The sequence below is a fragment of the Camponotus floridanus genome, unplaced genomic scaffold (genome assembly GCF_003227725.1).
Source record: "Camponotus floridanus strain SB8 unplaced genomic scaffold, Cflo_v7.5 scaffold24, whole genome shotgun sequence".
In the NCBI taxonomy this organism is placed as follows: Eukaryota; Metazoa; Arthropoda; class Insecta; order Hymenoptera; family Formicidae; genus Camponotus; species Camponotus floridanus.
Genome location: NW_020229370.1, coordinates 2,605,457 through 2,619,881, shown reverse-complemented (window position 1 = coordinate 2,619,881; position 14,425 = coordinate 2,605,457). Strand labels below are relative to the sequence as shown.

The 14,425-nt window shown below is 35.4% G+C and overlaps 1 protein-coding gene across 5 annotated transcripts in view; it reads right to left on the bottom strand.

Annotated features, from left to right (window-relative positions):
- The window catches only part of LOC105249853 (cysteine-rich motor neuron 1 protein), a 254,936-nt gene that overhangs the window by 208,482 nt on the left and 32,029 nt on the right, over window positions 1-14,425 (bottom strand). For all 5 annotated transcript variants that reach the window (XM_025409056.1, XM_025409057.1, XM_025409058.1 and 2 more), the window contains 2 exons: window positions 9,699-9,926; window positions 1,986-2,033 (listed from right to left, as the gene is read on the bottom strand). In XM_025409056.1, the coding sequence (XP_025264841.1) occupies window positions 1,986-2,033; window positions 9,699-9,926 (276 nt within the window). The remainder of the gene's footprint in view (window positions 1-1,985; window positions 2,034-9,698; window positions 9,927-14,425) is intronic.

Here is a 14,425-nt window from a genome sequence, read left to right as displayed (position 1 = left end):
TGCAATACACAATAAAAGGTCCATTCATTCCTTTCTTTAAGAAGTTAGGAAAATTAATCTTAAGGCGGAAAGGGAGAGGACTAAAAAAATTTCAATTAAACTCTTCTTGAGTTTTTTTTCGAAAAGTGAATTAAGATTTGCGAATTTCAAGACTCTTTTCTAGAGAACCCGACAACTTCGATAATAATCAAGCCACTTTTCTTCTCGGTCGTCAAAGCGTCGTTTGTTTATCCTTGAAATTTATACGTACGATCGATAGAGCTCTATGTGTATGTAATTTCAACACTACAAATAATAGGTCGAAAGAGACAGACAAGTGTGTAACACGAAGCCGGCCAGTAGTGGCGCAATGCGAAACCCAAGTAAAAAACGGAAAACGATCTTGCCACTTCAATTTCACGGTACACATGTTAAAGTGTAATTTTTTAACGCGCTTCGTCGTGTCGGAAATTCCCTGTAAAAAGTTTTGCCGCGGATCCCTCTTTTGTTGTAGCCATTCGGCGCTTCGCCGAAAATTCGCCCTCCTTTTCCGCCATTTCTTATGCGCCGCGCGAAAGAAGCAAACTGTTAGTCGTCTACAAAGGAAAGTTCTTGCGCTACTTTTGTTCCTATTTTGCGATAGATAGAGTTTGCGAAAAGATGAGAAGGAAAAGAGAGGAGAAATATATTCTCTCTCGTGTATTAGATTAAATTAGACCCTCTCGTCCCGCATCTCGAGTGCCGACTGCTTGACCCTCCCGAATCCTTTCCCCGATCTCTGTGAGATAATTCAATTCCATGTCCTGAATCGCTTATGTGACTAGCTGGCCGTTACATTAGCGGAAGTGGCCGCTATCCTCCTGTACCTAGCGAGCTCGAAGAACGTGGTAGATGCGTGGTAGATGCGCCAATAAGACATGTAATTAGTAGCAGCGTGAGTATTACACTGATATCGTGGAAAATGGCGAGAAGAATTTCTGTTCGCGATATTATCTATATAATATCATTTCTTCTTTCGCGATATTATCTATATAATATCATCTCAATATTGTTCTCTGATTCGCGAGAACAAATTTGGATTATATATATCTCTAAACAGCATAGATCCTCCCTCACATTAACGATTAAAATATTACTTAATAGTATCATTTTAATCGTATTTTATCGTATTATAATGATAATAATAACTAATAATAATTTCATAATTTTTTAAATGTTTTGCATATAATCTTTCCACAGTTTTATTGTTGAGAAATGAAAGATTATCGAGGCGTTTCAGCAAAAAAATTTTGTACAATTATTTTGCGGAAAAAAAACGCGAGAATCATAGAGAGATGATGATTTTTCATTAACGGTGATTCTGGAAAAAGTGATTTTTCGCTCATTTGCATTAATTTTTAATATATAAAATGACTGTCTAATGTACATGTCAAATAATTGTCGATCAAATTGAAGTATATTTTTCTGATCAATTTTGGAAAATATTTTTATAATTATATTTGTCTATAACAAGACCGAATATGATGACGAATTACTAACATTTATGAAAAATGGATAAAACGATGTTATATAATAAAGTCTGATCGATGGAACACTACGTTAATGGATATAGTGCTCGCTTTCAAAGCGAGTGTATAATGTAGCGGCATTATTTCTCGTTCCATCAAAGATATCGTATCAAAATTAATAGAGGTAATCTTCGTGCTATTCCATTGGATTCTTTTTACCGATCAATAGCAACATGACAGCGGCATATTTATCTATTGTTGAAAGTTTCGAGCTGGTAACACTTGTTAACGGCGAGCACGTATTAATGCTACAAGCTGAACACTGTTAAAGCCACGATATAGTATCAAAGGAAGAGTCGCGCGTAGTTTGCGTAGTGGAACGCGAGCTCGTATAATTTCCCTTTAATCCCTTAAACACGATAGCGGATGAATACTAAACACACTCAATTAAAGCCGCCCGTTCGCGAAAACTTTCGAAATTGGTTGAAAGTAACTCACCCTCAATAGTAGCGCTGCTCGGCGTGTCTCCAGAATTATAGAGGTCATCTGAAACAGAAGTTAGAAGTTTATCGGCTGCGGTGGTAGTCCTTGATAGAGATGGATATTGGGCATGAATTAATTAACAAGTGTACCTGCAAAACACTTCATTAGATTAAACTTGGATAGCGCTCTCGGCGATAGCGTCCATTATTTCGCGATCGGAGACGCCGAACAACTCTGTTCTGATCGAGAACTACTAATAAGTAAAGTAATTCAGTCTGTAATTATGTCCTTCGGTAATGATCAGCGTCTTTAGTGCGATTTAGATCTATTAAACTATCGAATCGCGTGTCATCCAACGAAGTAATTAGTGTTAATTGAAAGATAAATTATCATATAAAATTACATTAGTCAAAATCAATAAAATTAATAATGAATAGAATAGAATTATAGACAGAATTTTAAGATGAAAAAGAAAGGATATTAATATGCATAAGATGAGCTTAAAGAATAGAATAAAAATCAATGAAAAAGAAGAAGAAATTTAATTGTGCGTGTGCGTATATTGAAAATAATAATTTATATATGTGAATCTAAAATTCTAATTTCAAAATATACAATTTTCAAGATATACCGAGATGTGTACATATTTAAATATTGTTATATCTTTTGACGATATATACAGCTTAATAAAAAGAAATAATCCCGAAAGTTTATGGTGATACCTGAGAAGCTGAGAAAATATATTCCTCGCCAAGAAAGTATCTCGCGCTCGCTTTTCCCCAGTCATATTTATGCACGATAAACGACTCGGCCAGCTCTATAAATGTCCTCGCCTTATTAAATATCGCCGCCATTACGGACACCGACGCGTTATAGATTATGAATTTGCTTAGGGGTGAGCAATTCAATATTTCGCGCGGCCGCAAACGTTTGTTATACAAATATTCGAATGGATTGCCGCTGGGCAGTTAATATGGGCGAGTAAATTTTGCACAACATCGACGCGAGTGTTCCGGACAAATATCGGTAAGCAAATCCGCGGAATAATCTTCTCCAAACGACCGCTATGATATTTGCCATAACTGCTCTTTCTTTAATTAATCCCTGTGATAAATATTAAATCGACGCTGACAATTTCTTAGAAATTTGCAACACTCGTCCTTTCTTATCTTCATATCTTCATATTGATCGTGTTTTATATATAAATAAGTTTGTGTATGTACGAAATGTAAAATATTCAATAATAGAACCAAATTCAATTATTTAGAGAGATTTCCGTAACGCAAATTTCAGCTGAAAACTAAATTTACCATAACAAATTTTGAATGCAAACTGTTTCCATTATAGAGACTGCTGCACACATTTACATAGATTACAAAATTATTAAAATCATAAATTTAAATTTATCATGAATCTAAGTGAGCTTTTCTAAAAATAACAGTTATTTTTAGATTGCGTTCACATTTATATTTTAGGTTACTTTAATAGATTAACACGACCAATGTAACAAGAAAGCATAGCTAACATTGTCCGATTTCCTGTAAATTGTTTACGTTACCCACGCGCGTCGATATCGCTAATTATACCTGTATCGTGTGCTAATTTTACTATACACATATATATTCTCGCACGTGTCACTAATTTATAAACGAGAAGTTCCAAAGAAATAACAGTCTCATTTTTGTTTCCAAAATAACTTTGTAATTTATCTTACGATGGCTGCGTTCTTAAGCCTCCGCTGGAGATCAAGTTGAACCAATAGAGCGTTTGCGTAATGACCCAATTATTAAATTATTAAAATATGTTGGACACCCTAGGACAATTGCACGACCATATTGATATCCGTATAAAATATCACACCCATTCTCGCAATTAGATCGTCAACACGGATACGACGTCTGACATTTTTAGATTGGACTTGACTGCGTACGAAAACGATTGGCAATACGTCACTCTATCATGTCTGACCTCGTGTTTATATCGGCATGATTGCGTAGTTTAATGTCTAAACCAGGCTGGGATCAACGCCGAGGGATCATTTTCTCACGATCGCGCGACTCTAATGACCGAAAACTCGGCCAAATAAAGATAGATATATCCCGTTTCTAAAGAATATCTAATAATAGGTATTCCAAGCAGGCTGTTTTTAGCTCACTGATATATGTCGTATATTAGAAATCTGAGTTTATCATAAGAGGAGAATTCTGAGAAAGTAATTTTACCGTGATTTGATTTATCTCTGCAAGAACCGCAAATATATTATTTTCTAAATGAAAACAACTCTCTATGTTTCTAGATTCTATATACTTAATTCACTCTCTGTTTTCTCCTCTCTTCTATTTTGCAATAGAGTATAATATTGTTACAGTATAATATTGTTATAACACAGATTGATTTTTTAAAAATTTCCATATCAATTTGTATCGATTATTGGAGTACTTGTGTTGCGCTATTTTTAGAGTTCGCTTTGAATATATCGCAAAATTACTTTACATACGCAAAGGAGAATTTGCGTAAAATCAACCGTACCGGGCTTTCTTAAAGAATGTTCGCGCGCCCTTCGAAATTCTACACATAGTAAAGTAAAGATCATAGTAAAGTAAAGGTTTTTCTTAAGACCTTGCCGAGCCAGCACTTCTGACACAATATGACTTTGCGTTGTTTCGTCATACTATGAGAGAGTAGTAAAAAGCGATTGGATTCGAGACGTGAGAGGAGTATCTTGAACGAAGACGCAGCTACAAAATTGCCACGAGTATAAAGAATCGAAAGAGATGTTCCGGAATGTTTCATAAACGCTTTCCTTCAGCCTTACGTTCTTCGACACATGGCGAACGGACCAAAATATATTTCGAATCTAGAAATGAAGCAATGAAGCGGTAAAATGCACCTTTGTCACATGAAAAAAAATAATGCTGCGTTCCTTCAAAAAGTATTAAATATATCAATCGTGTTTCTTTCTCTGAAAATAATATAAAACTAAAATATATATAAATTGTATTTACTGTTGAAAGTGTATAATTTTCAGCTCGATGCTACTTGCAATAATAAAATATTACTAGTATAAAGATACAAGAGGTGTGTGAGAATGCATCAATAATTTTAAACTAGAAGCTGTAAAATTATAAAATTTAAAAATTCTTCGTAATTATTTTCTAATGAATTATAAGAAAAAGTAACCGTGCCGTAATAGCCATTGTAACATATGGAAAATCAATTAAAGCTTTCTCTGTTTCAATGAATGAGTAATAATTACTTACAGCGTTTCATCGTATTCTTGACGATACGCAATCCTTTTGCTATTCTAGTAATTAGAGATTTAACTTATTAACCAGATGCTTTGAATGTTCCGACATTGCCACTTGCAAAGTGAAAATCCACTCGAACGAATTCTTGTCATGTGGCACTAATTTACGCTCGCTAAGCATCAGCAAAGTTTTATTAGTTCCCGCAATGCGATTTGCAATTTGCTTCATATTCTGTAAATTAGCACGTCGAATAAGTTTGCCATGGGAACGCCCGCCAGCTAGAGTTGTTTAGGCCACGATATATAAAATGAATCGGGCATAATGGCCTAACATAAACTAAAATTGAAGGTGTTGCAAAGCCGATCTCAACGTCAAACTTTTAGCTTAAATTTGGCTTAAATTTGCGTTGTGCGCGTTATTAAACGAATTAATTTCTGCTAGCGACAGGTCGGCCTCGGCAACAACCAATTTTAGCAACACACACACACACACACATATATATATATATATATATATATATATATGCATATATATATATATGCATATATATACATACTATATATGTAGAATTATGAACCTATTGTTATTCGCAAATTCTAATGAATGAATAAGAGATGTTTGTGAAACATTTGCTGCATATAAATCAACTTGTTAATCATTTTCGGATGCGTATTATTGTTGCGATGTTTATTACAACATTATGTGAAAAATAATATTCAATAAATATGTGAATATATTCTGTTTAGTTTTCTAAAAAATAAAAAGAGAGAGAAAGAGGGAAGGCTCTCTGATATTTCTATTAATAAAATAGAAGCGTTTTATTTCCGCTTTTTCACAATCCTCTTTATTTTTGAAAACTAATGCATAAAGAATTTCAAATCTCGAATCAGTGACGAAAAAAATGAATAATTAAAAATTATCTCACACAATAAACCATATAGTAATATCTGACTATGTATTTATTCTCCTGGAATAAATTCACACGGCAAAATTATTCTATAAACGAATTTTCCAAATGCCTATATAAACATAATAGAGATACAACATGCGACTCGAGTGTGTATATACATGCGTATATATTTGTTATTGCGTTTCTGATGCTTCACGCTTTTTCTTCTCTATATATATATATATATATATATATATATATATATATATATATATATATTACATTTCGAGATATAATACGTCCGCAATGAGAGTCAACGATTTTTTTATTGCGGTCAGAGAACAATATCGGGGCATTGCACTCAATTAACCGGAGAACAATTACTTTCAATGAGGTTCAATGAATTCGCGGCGCGTTTCAAACCGGTTTATTTCGTTGCAGGAGGTGATATCTCCAAAATATCTCTATTCAAATCCGTTTTATGTGTCAGATGACATCTGTTGCAAAAATACTCGTAAAATTCGTGAAATATTAATCGTAAAAAATAATTGTTATTTAACGTGTAAACCGATAAAATAAACTTTTATATCGATTTAAACGAGTCGACGTGATTTTTCATTGTAACTAAATACAATCGTTCTAATATTTTTTTTATTCTTAAAAAAATTTCGTTCTTCCGATAATTAAATACATAATAATTTTAACATGCTGCAATAATTGAGACAAATGTTCTTAGAAGGCGAAAAATAAATAAAGTCTCTATAATAATAATAAATGCACCAATTACTATTATATAATTAATTATTATTTATTAATCTAAATTTAACGTGCGGCTGTTGCAGTGCAGAACATTGCGCGACAATTCATGATTCTAATTTAGAAAGTGACATTCGCGTATGCTTCGGTACACCGAAACGAACTCGACTCGCTGGTTCCTTTGTTCCTCTTTCGGACTTAGGTATTTTACTCGTGTACTTAACTCCCCGGCAAAGGAACAATCCGTCTGCCCTTATAGAACGTACGCGATTAAACTTTTCTCAACGAATCGAATTTAACTTTCTGCGCCGGTCGGGGTAACTACTTTTGTTACTCGCTCGCCAACAAGCTCGTTACACGTTGAACACCGCACAGCGCCGAGATGGACTTCTGGAAGTTGCACTCGAAAGGAGAACGAGTTAACTATTGATTCTGAGCAGCTGGATGAGAGCTCTAATCATAACTGTTATGGAATCGTCTACACACGTAGTTATTTCTTTCGAAATGAACAACTATCAACGCAGAGAGTATAGAGAACTGAATATGTCTGACAGTCACTTGTTACACATATACGTGTAATAAATCCAAAATATAATTACACATTAATTGAACTAATACAGGGAAATAATTTATTTTTGATCGTTAATAATATTTGTGATTGGTAATATTATTTTCCATTAATATATTCGGAAACTATTGATGTTTCCAATTTAAGAGACCACGAATATATTTGCTCTAGAAATAAATTCAATATTGATTGAACGTCGCGTTTGAAAAGTTATTACTCTGTAAAAAGTTCAATTAATTTTTATAGACGAGAGACCGTGTGCAGTATATCAGAACTCACATGTTGGATAGAAAATTGAGAAATCTATTAAAAAAAATCGCTCCAAGTTAGTCAGGTAACACAATCTTCTCCCTCATATGGTTGTTTTTATGCGTTCTAATCAGAAACGACGGAGCCGATAATGAACGAACGAATGAACATAGTGCTCCTAGTTATGTCCTTTTCTCATTACCGCTATACCATCCCCTTCAGTCTGGCTTTTCCATTTTTCTTAGCCGTTGTCCTCACCTCCGTCACTATTTGTGTTTTCTTTTCATTAACAGCGAGCCGTCGTTTGCGCGCCCGACATAGTTTCGTACGTACTTCATTCGTCTCGCTACTGTTTCTCTTTTTCATCCGTACTCGGACATTGTCTGCGCGCTGACGAGAGGAGAGACAGTAAAGGGGCTGCGAAAAGACTGCAAAGTTCTTCTGCAGTAACGAGCGATGATAAAAATAGCGATTAATATCGGACAATAAGACTATACGATCCACATGATGATTGTCAATTCTCAACTTCTTTGTTCTCAATCGCGATCACTTTTTATTTTATTTGTAGCTTATGAAAGCAATAAACAAAGTTCATCTTCCAAAGCAAAGTTCATTCGAAAAATTAAGCTCCATTTAAACATTCTTGGAAAAAAATGCCATGTAGAAATTATTTATAAAAAAGAAGAAAGAAAGAGACAAAGTGTTCTGCTAACAAATATATGATCCGTATAAAAAAAATATCAGTGACAAAACAAATAGACGGTCATAATTATTTGCCGTTAACGGCGTCGGTGAAATCGCAAAAGTCCAATATAATAAATCGTTCGCGATGCATTAAAAGCGACAGCAGTTTGATTTTAAAACAGACGGCGCCGGGTAAATTTTTGTTCACGGCCTGGATAAATGTTTATTCGGTAATAATATTCATGACTCGAAAATTTTATTTAATTATTACAAGTGCACGATGTCACAAAACATTCGCACGACGATTTCTATCTCTGACTCATTAGGAAACGACGGATGACATCGTCGTTTCGTGGTGCAAATTCCTTGACACTTCGTCATCGTTCCTTTTTACGCAAAATCGATCTTGCCACATCAGCAATTTTTATCACAAGATGTCGTACACACTCGATAGATGGATAAACGACGCGATAGAGAAAATGACAACTTTGTGATAATTTTGAGAAAGTAAAAGGATAATAATAAATAAACATTGACATTTGCGTATTGCATATTGACATAATTCGCAAGCGATGTTTGTCGAGAATATTTTTGCAATCAATTCATAAATTTATATATGTACGGTATGAATACTGTCCATTCAGAAGGAACATGCCAAGGAATTTATGCGGTCGCAGATACTTAAGAACACGATAAACAACCAGACGTACAGACCGCCTTCGTTTCTTCCGACACAATCGAGGGAATGGATGCGACTGAAAGACATTTTTCTTCATTTTCAGAAACATAAAAGTCTTCTATGAGATTCAATTATAGCAGTTATTCTTTTACGATTCTATAAAAAGGAAAGAGAGGCTAGAATTATTATCACTCTTATCGCACAATTATAAACGTGAATTGGGACATCAAGTTTTTATCTCTGCTGATTCATACGATTATTCTGTCTAACAGCACAATCATCAATCTCCGCATTTCCAAAGGGACGCAATGGATCGGAACAAATTGTTACGTGTGATATACACACAAGCCTCTCGCCGATTACACAAGCCTCCCGTGTACTGATACTGACAGAGGGGGATAATTAAAATTGATAGCTTCGCGTTATACGCACATTACGACCGATTCCCTTCCGATAGACGGGTGTAATTCACGTTTGACGAATCGGGCGTGAAATTAATTTTACCATTAGTGCGCTTTGACGCGCGTTATCGCGCCGCCGCAGCGGTTCCCGCTCCCTTCGCGGATCGCGCAGCGAATCTCGCGTGCACGAGCAGCATCGCCATACATATCACGGGGCATACATACATCTCGCATATGGAATGAATGCGTCCTACCGTAAGCAATTTTCGCCTCCAAATTGAGCTTGCACTCGTGCCGCGTCGCGTACATGTACGGCCGCGGCTCACCCGGGCACCAGGGCACGGACGGACCGCAAACGCATTTGCCGGCGGCCGCTGCACTTCCGGTCTCGGCCGATGTGGTTCCCTCGCCGACCAGGTTGCAGCCGGGACCCGACATCATCGGCCCGTGCGGACAGTGCCTCCTCCATCTGCCTGGGATTTCTGGAAAATGTAATCACACCAGATGACACGTGACTATGAATAAGTTATTTTTTTAACTAATTTTCCAATTATTGAATCGCTCTTTTCATATATATTTTAATATGTATTATAATATATATTATAATATATATTTAATATATTTAATATATATATTTTTTATATATTTAATATTTTTAATATATATATTTTTTATATATTTCATATATATTTTAATTATGAATTATAAACTCTATTGGAGTAGGCTTTTGTATTTTTGGAGCCAAATTAACGATATATCTCACTACGTGAACAAATACAGAAAGCGACTCGGAATCTCAATGTATGAGACAGAAGATCGCTCTTTTCACATATATTTTAATATATATTATAATATATATTTAATATATTTAATATATATATTTTTTTATATATTTAATATATATTTTAATATTTCATATATATTTTAATTATGAATTATAAACTCTATTGGAGTAGGTTTTTGTATTTTGGAGCCAAATTACCGATATCTCACTACGTGAACAAGTAAAGAAAACGAATCGGAATCTCAATTTATGAGACAGAAGATAAGTAAAGAGAAATGAAAAAAGATTAATATTATTTTAATTATTATCGTATTAATATTGATGACAATAGTTATAATAAATTAATTTGCAACGTTCGTAAAATATAATTTGAGATCCTAAAACACGATGAATAAAACATCGCACGATCGTTCTATTTATAGTTTTATCATACAATATGCAGCAATGACTGTGCAGCTTTATTATTTATCGGTCTAATATCTACGTAATTTCTTTTTCGCGATTAAACTTTGGCGAACGATGTAATTTTCGGCATGCGTAAGTGGAAATATACATAAATGACGTGTTTACGTTTGATGTTTGCTATCGGCCCGCATGTTATACGCTTGTTGCGAAATGCCAAGCAATCGAGTTAATTTTGCACCATGATAGCGATACACTGTCATCGGCAGATTATTATTACACGCATCAAACGGTGAAATTGAAAAACCGATTCCTATCGCGATTACGCGATCGTCGATGAATAACACTCGAAAAATTTGCATATTGTATCGATCGATGCGAGAGCTTATATCTCTTTTAGAAAAAAAGTGCATTTTTGCCTACGTTGTAAGTGCGAATAATTCATACATTCGAATCTATCGATTTGATCGATAATGGCTTATCATAATCCGGATTTATCCAACTATGCAGGCATCGCATTGAAAAATTCCACGCAAGGTGAGCGAAGCAATGTGTGCGGAGAATTTTACATTGGAATTTGTAAAGTGCAAATAACGCGCGATGCGGGAAAAATTCCAGAATCATTCCAATATCCGTAGCGAATTCAATGACGAAGCGAATCGAGCATCGATAACGGCGCAATTACAAGATCGTCAACATCGCCAGGCATCGTGCATACATAGCTCATTGTCGTCGTCGGATCAGGATGGGGAGAGTTCCGTTGATATACCCGAGGGAGTATAATGCGGTCGCCTAATGAGACATGCTGTGTACCTGGACGACAATTCGAATTCAATTGCGTTCGCTATACTAGCCGCGTATTAGAGTATACCTGAGAGGAACAAAAGGAGAAACGAGGGGAGGGAGAAAGAGAGCGTGGGCGTCGTCGGTGCTTTAAAGAGAAATGACAGCAGTTAATTTTCACCGTTCGCGCAAAATAACTCCGTGGAAGGAGAAAAAAGAAATAGAAGCGCGATAAAGCGCGACAGAAACGGAAGCGGGACGATCAAGCAACCGGATGGTAAATCGAGGCCGAGTTGTCGGACACGAAGGGCGATTACGACCTATCGTGATAACCTGATCTCCACGATGACCTTCCCGCATTGCCTCCCACGCCTTCGACCGTGCCGCGTTTCGATCGATAAGTTTAATAATCTACAGACGGTCTGCGCGGAGAAAATCGAATTTGCCGATCGGTTTGCCCTCCGGGCCGTGCTAAATGCGAATTCATTTCGAGCTAATGGCTGGGAATGCGCTTCCGTCTAATTGCCCACTAGCAGGGCCAGATATACGCTGCGAGTTCGCAAGCCGAGAACGCAACCGAACCGCGGCGGTATTCGATTATGAGAACCGAGGATAGTATCGCGCGAGAAAGTATTCCAAGGATGGGCTAAAGCGACCGGACGTGGCCAGGTTCACCGCGGAATTCAGCTCCGTCTTCGGAATGATGCTATTAGAAATTACCGCTATGATTCGTATCAATCATTAGTAAATTTGCTCTTCAACCATTCGAATTTAAACTTGTATTTTATAAATTTAACTCGGTCACGTAGTCTTTTTTATCGCTTATAATTTTACCTCGCCGAGGATCTTTTTTCACCTCGCTTTCTATATTGCGCAAGCAATATCAAAGATTGGTGTTAATTTAATTTACACATGTTACATTTATATCATTTATATCATTTAGGTAAAATTTATACCATGTTACATTTATACCATTTAGGTAAAAGATCGATTGCATATCGAAGATAAAATTGTCTTGCGTAAGAATATACTCATAATTGCATAAATATGTAGTTACAAATCTTCTTATTAAAAAGGCGGTCAATTATTTTCTTTGAAAGCATTTAATTAATAAATAAATCTTCTTTTTATGAAGAATGTTATTTGATGAAAAAATGGAACATTGAGTTGCCACTTTTTATGCGGATTTATTTCGAGCTAATGGACTGTGCATGTGAGGATCAATTGACCGTGACCGTTCGGGATGCACATTTCCGCTTTTATGTACATTACGTCGTCGATCCTTCCGGAATAGCGACGCGAAATTGGAGAAGTCAGAATGCATTACGGTAGTACTGTGGCTTACATGGAGATGTATTTGATCTCTTGTCCCAGTTAGTAACCCGTTAAATTGTTAGCCACTTCGTTAAATCATCAATGTGCGCGACACTTATGTTTCTCTCATCAAATTATCTTTGAATAACACGGAGTTTATAGGAAAATATACATATATAGATTTCTAACAGATTACTTTCGCATCGACGCACGCACATGAAAAATCTTAATTAATACTAATATTAATTTATTATTTCTTATTCTATTGTTTTTGTTTTAAATAAAATAAAAACTGCTTTTTTTCTAAAAAAAAACACTCGATTTTTTTAAATTTCAGATGATCCAACTTTCTTTTTTATCTGGTTAATAAGCTCAATTTATGTAATTCAAAAAAATAAGCATATTTTGTATATAATATATACTAATTATTATTACTGTAATATATATGAGTAAATATTAGAACAAGGAATATTAAGGCAATATATTCAGACTTAATGTAAAAACATTTTATCCCAGTATCTCTCTTTTTTAACAAAATAATCAGCGTAATTAATAAATCTGTGATGATAAGGGGAAAATAATATTGATTGATAAATAAATGCGCATTTCACGCAAATTTATAATGCATTAATTTTCGATAATTATAATATGAGATATATATATGTGTGTGTGTGTGTGTGTGTGTGTGTGTGTGTGTGTGTGTGTGTGTGTGTGTGTGTGTGTGTGTGTGTGTGTGTATATATTTCAAATCGGTTAAACCGCTGTAAACCCATTGCTGAAACATTGCCGCAACAGCGTAACAAGTGTACAATAATGACATATTTTATACGCTCATTACACGCGAGTGACATGAGAGTTTATACGGTTGCTGCGCGGGCCATTTAGTTACATTACAGTTTTGCGTGATGCACGGCAAAATGCAGATTTCCAAAGTAAACGAAGTTATGAAAAATAACGATAATAATGTCTTTCATCCCATCGCCGGTAAGTAACTTCACCGACGAAAAGAGCGGCTTAATCAACCAACGCGGATGTATTAAGGGCGATAAAAAATCATGCGCCACCAGAAAAGGACGAAATTACTCCGGGATACATCCCTAGATTTTTTACAAACCTCATCTGCATAACGTAACGCGAAGGATGACGCCAGAATGTGCCCTTTTACGTGACAACCATTTACTCTTTTGCTCGAGTATATTACTCGACTTATTTTTTTGCATGTATAATAATGTATATGCAACAGCAACTGTTATGCGAAAATAATGAAATTTTGTATGTCGCTTACACTATAATAGGTCGTAAAACAGGTAAAAAATATTGATATTACAATTTTTCAAGTCTTCGCGTACAAGTAAAACGATTATTTGCGCTGAAAATTATGTTTTGAGTTTACGCGAAAACCGGATGTATCGACATGACTTTCTTTAGTTTTACGCTTCTTGCACGTGTGATAGAGTTGCGCAATTTTCCTTTAACGATCACGTCGAATCGGATCGTAAAACCGGCTTCCGGATATTTTTGCTGATAAAAACATCTTTTTATTATTTTTAGATCTTCTCATTTTCCGGAGAGTACAAGTACATCCTGTGTCATCGAGGCCTTAAAGTAGAAATAAAAGATTCACCGACTGAATGCGAGTAGTCCTAAAACGTGGATATTCGGCTTCAATATTTTCTCGTGTTGCAACGCGGAACATAA